Source organism: Pyxicephalus adspersus, chromosome 5 (assembly GCF_032062135.1).
Source record: "Pyxicephalus adspersus chromosome 5, UCB_Pads_2.0, whole genome shotgun sequence".
In the NCBI taxonomy this organism is placed as follows: Eukaryota; Metazoa; Chordata; class Amphibia; order Anura; family Pyxicephalidae; genus Pyxicephalus; species Pyxicephalus adspersus.
In genome coordinates this window covers 147,142,148-147,146,045 of record NC_092862.1, presented here as the reverse complement: position 1 = coordinate 147,146,045, position 3,898 = coordinate 147,142,148, and the positions used below count along the sequence as shown (strand labels likewise).

The 3,898-nt window shown below is 42.9% G+C and overlaps 1 protein-coding gene across 1 annotated transcript in view; it reads right to left on the bottom strand.

Moving 5' to 3' along the window:
* Nucleotides 1-2,535: 2,535 nt before the first annotated feature.
* LOC140332146 (uncharacterized) overlaps nt 2,536-3,898 on the bottom strand; it is an 8,792-nt gene continuing 7,429 nt past the window's right edge. Inside the window, exons 5-6 of the mRNA XM_072413440.1 lie at nt 3,626-3,860; nt 2,536-3,579 (exon numbers count right to left, since the gene is read on the bottom strand). Of these exons, the coding sequence (XP_072269541.1) occupies nt 2,536-3,579; nt 3,626-3,860 (1,279 nt within the window). The remainder of the gene's footprint in view (nt 3,580-3,625; nt 3,861-3,898) is intronic.

Genomic DNA, 3,898 nt, shown 5'->3' with positions numbered 1-3,898 from the left:
CTATATACACCTATATACTTCTATATACTCCTATATACTTCTATATACTTCTATATACTCCTATATACACCTATATACTCCTATATACTTCTATATACTCCTATATACACCTATATAGTCCTATATACTCCTATATACACCTATATACTTCTATATACTCCTATATACTCCTATATACTTCTATATACACCTATATACTCCTCACGATAAATGCGGAGTTCCCCCAGGTGAACCCCCTGCACCCCACAGTAATGAGGTCTCAGATTTCTCCTCCTATTTACCACCCTGACCTTTTCCCCCGGCCCTTTGTACCAGTGACAGATCCAGAACCAGAACCTGATAAGCCCAGCCGGGGATAGCGGGTGGAAGTGACAGGAACAGTAACCCCATAGTGCTTCATGCCTATAACATGTAAGGTCATCTTCAGTGTTCAACCCAGAAATGGTTTTTAGCTGGGTGGGAAGAAGCTGTAGGCGAGTATTGTGACCCAGCTCTTCAGTAACCACCCAAAAACAGCCAGGTGGCTACTAAAAATATCCGAGGGCTGTACCCAGATAAACCTAAAACAAGAGAGATTACCTGGATCTTGTATTAGTATTCATTTTCCAGCTGCTCGAGAGGTGGTGGTAGGGTGCTTCTTAAATCCAATCCGTCTCTCCTCTTCAGGAGTTTTAGAGACCCAACACCAGCCAAGTGGACTGTAGATGCTGCATTGCATTGTATGGGGAAATGGCTGGGGTCAAACATGACATCTTCTACCCCAGTTTTGGGATTTGCATAATCTGTGTCGCCTGCAGTGCTGTGCTGATGCATTAATAAATTCAAATAGAATCAATGCCATTCTCAGGTGATCACATGACCTAAAATGCGCAACTTGTACACCAATTGGATAACTGCATGCATAGTTACATAGTAAGTCAGGTTGAAAAAAGACGTAAGTCTATCAAGTTAAAAAACCCAAAAAAGTCCCAGATAAAAAACCCTATAAGACATAGCGGTTCCAGAGGAAAGCAAATAAACCCTTAAAAAACCCCGGGTACAATTTACTCCAACAGGGGAAAAAAAAATCCCTTCCTGATCCCACAAGGCAATTGGATGTTCCCTGGATCAGCAGTCTCTATTATTTGTACTTTAAATCCTTAATCCCCAGTTATATTCTGTGCTTCTAGAAATCATCCAGCTTTTTCTTAAAGCAATCTATAGTAGTTGCTGAAACTCCTTCCTGAGGGAGCCGATTCCATATTATCACAGACCTTACAGTGAAGAATCCCTTCCTTATCCGGAGCTTAAACTTCTTTTCCTCCAGATGCAAAGAGCGCCCCCTTGTGCTTTGTAATGACCTTACAGTGAATAATTGGGAAGAGAGTTCTCTATATGGACCGTTTATATATTTATACAGGGTGATCATATCCCCCCTTATACGTCTCTTCTCAAGGGAGAATAGATTCAGTTCAGCTAATCTCTCCTCATAGCGGAGTTCCTCCATTCCTTTTATTAGTTTAGTTGCCCTTCTCTGCACTCTCTCCAATCCCACAATGTTCTTTTTGTGAACTGGGGCCCAAACCTGGCCTGCATATTCCAAATGTGGTGTGACCAATGCTTTGTACAGGATTATGTCTCCATCTCTGCAGACTATTCCTCTTTTATTACAAGAAAGTACTTTACTAGCTTTAGATATTGCAGCTTGGCATTGCATGCTGTTATTAAGTCTATGATCTACCAGAACCCCCAGATCCTTTTCCATTTCTGACTCCCCCAAATGTATTCCCCCTAGACAGTATGAAGCATGCATGTTGTTACCCCCAAGTACATAACTTTACATTTATCTATATTAAATGTCATTTGCCACTTGGCTGCCAATCACACAGTACATCCAGGTCTGCTTGTAGATTATAGACATCCTGTATGGACTTAATTCCATGACATAGTTTGGTGTCATCTGCAAACACAGAAATCCCAAACTCTATATCATTTATAAAGATGTTACACAGTAATGGCCCCAACACTGAACCCTGGGGTACACCACTAATACCCTTACACCATTCAGAGTATGAATCATTAATTACAACTCTCTGGATGCGATCTTTAAGCCAGTTCTCTATCCATTTACAGATTGACTTTTCTAAACCTATTGACCCTAACTTGCATATTAGCAGAGCAGAGATATTGGATGAGTGCTCCACACTTTAATATTATGAGCTGTCCATGCTGATTATTGAACAAGCAATGTTGTGCTGTCCTATGAGACGTCTCACCTGTCATCAGCCACCAATATCCTGACCTTCAGATGGATCACTGATTTCCAGCAGCATGTTGGGAAATATTCCAAATCAGAAGTTTTGGATAAAATGAAGATGAACACACCAGTGACTTAGAATAATAATAATATACTGAGAATTTACATGTTTACTTATAAGGAATTATCACTGCAATACACAGAGTCACCCCGGGGTCGTCACATCATTCACAATGATTACTATACGGAGCCCAGATTGATGCTTTCCTGGCACTCACTGTTCTACGCTATTCACGGATTTATTCAAGCTGCACCACCTGAATTTCACTCCCAATGTGAGCATGAATGGTATCAGCTATGGATGTGACCTGTGGGAAGGTCTGGAAGTTTACCACCAGTTTGTTGTCAGTCTCACTTATGGTAAACCCAGTCACAGTGTTTGTGTTTTTATTGGTGATAAGGTCCAAGTTTTTAAGTACAAGGTCCCTGCACAAGCTGCTGGGCTCACCCGTTCGTTGTGCGGCACGGAGCGGCATTGGTTGCTCTGTATTGAAGCTGGACAGCCTGGCCTTCTTTTCAAGTCTATGGATACGTCTGTGGCTTATGAACTGTGAGAGGTTGTGAAAGGCCAGGTCACACTCCAAACACTTTAATTTGTATTCATTCTGAGTTGCCCTGTGCAACTTTTTAAACAAATGTTCGTTCACTGTTTCCACTCTTTGGTTATCGACAGTCCACTTCAGTACGGGCTCGTTATGTGGTGAATGTTTGATCAGGGGTTTCTCCTTAGCTCCCACTTCTTGGTTGTTCACCGTCCACTTCAACACCGGATTATTCTGCGGATCTATTTGTGGACATTCCAGCAAAAGTTCATTTTCCTGCTTCACCTCTTGATTATTAACCGACCACTTCAACACTTCCCTTGGCTGTGTGTTCCTGTGTAGGTCGCTTCCCGGGTATTTAATCACAATCTCATCTTCTGTTTCAATGCATTGAAAGCCCTCTGGAGACGTCGGTAGGTGTTCGTGTTGTGATTTCACATGTTTGTCATAAACTAAAATCTCTTCAGTCTTAGCTTTTATGTGTTTTACGAGTTCTGGATGTTGGTGGTGGTCCAAATGTTTCACCCGTTGTACATTTTGCAGTTCCAGATGTCGGTGGTGGTCTAAATGTTTCACCTGTTGCTCAGTTTGGGGTTCTGAATGTTGACGGACTGCTACAGGTTCCAGCTGATGATTTATCTGGGGTTCTGGATGTTGCCAGAGTGCTGCAGGTTCCAGCTGATACTTTATCAGGGGTCCCAGGTGTTGCCAAAATGTTGGAGGTTCCAGCTGATGCTTTACCTGGGGTTTTGGATGTTGTCGTAGTGCTGGAGGTTCAAACTGATACTTTATCTGGGGTTCCGGATGTTGCTGGACTGCTGGAGGTTCCAGCTGATACTTTATCTGGGGTCCCAGGTTTTGCCGAAGTGTTGGAGGTTCCAGCTGATGCTTTATCTGGGGTTCCAGATGTTTCTGGAGTGCTAGAGGTTCCAGCTGATGCTTTACCTGGGATTCCAGATGTTGCTGGAGTGCTAGAGGTTCCAGCTGATGCTTTATCTGGGGTTCCGGATGTTGCCGGAGTGCTAGAGGTTCCAGCTGATGCTTTATCTGGGGTTCCGGA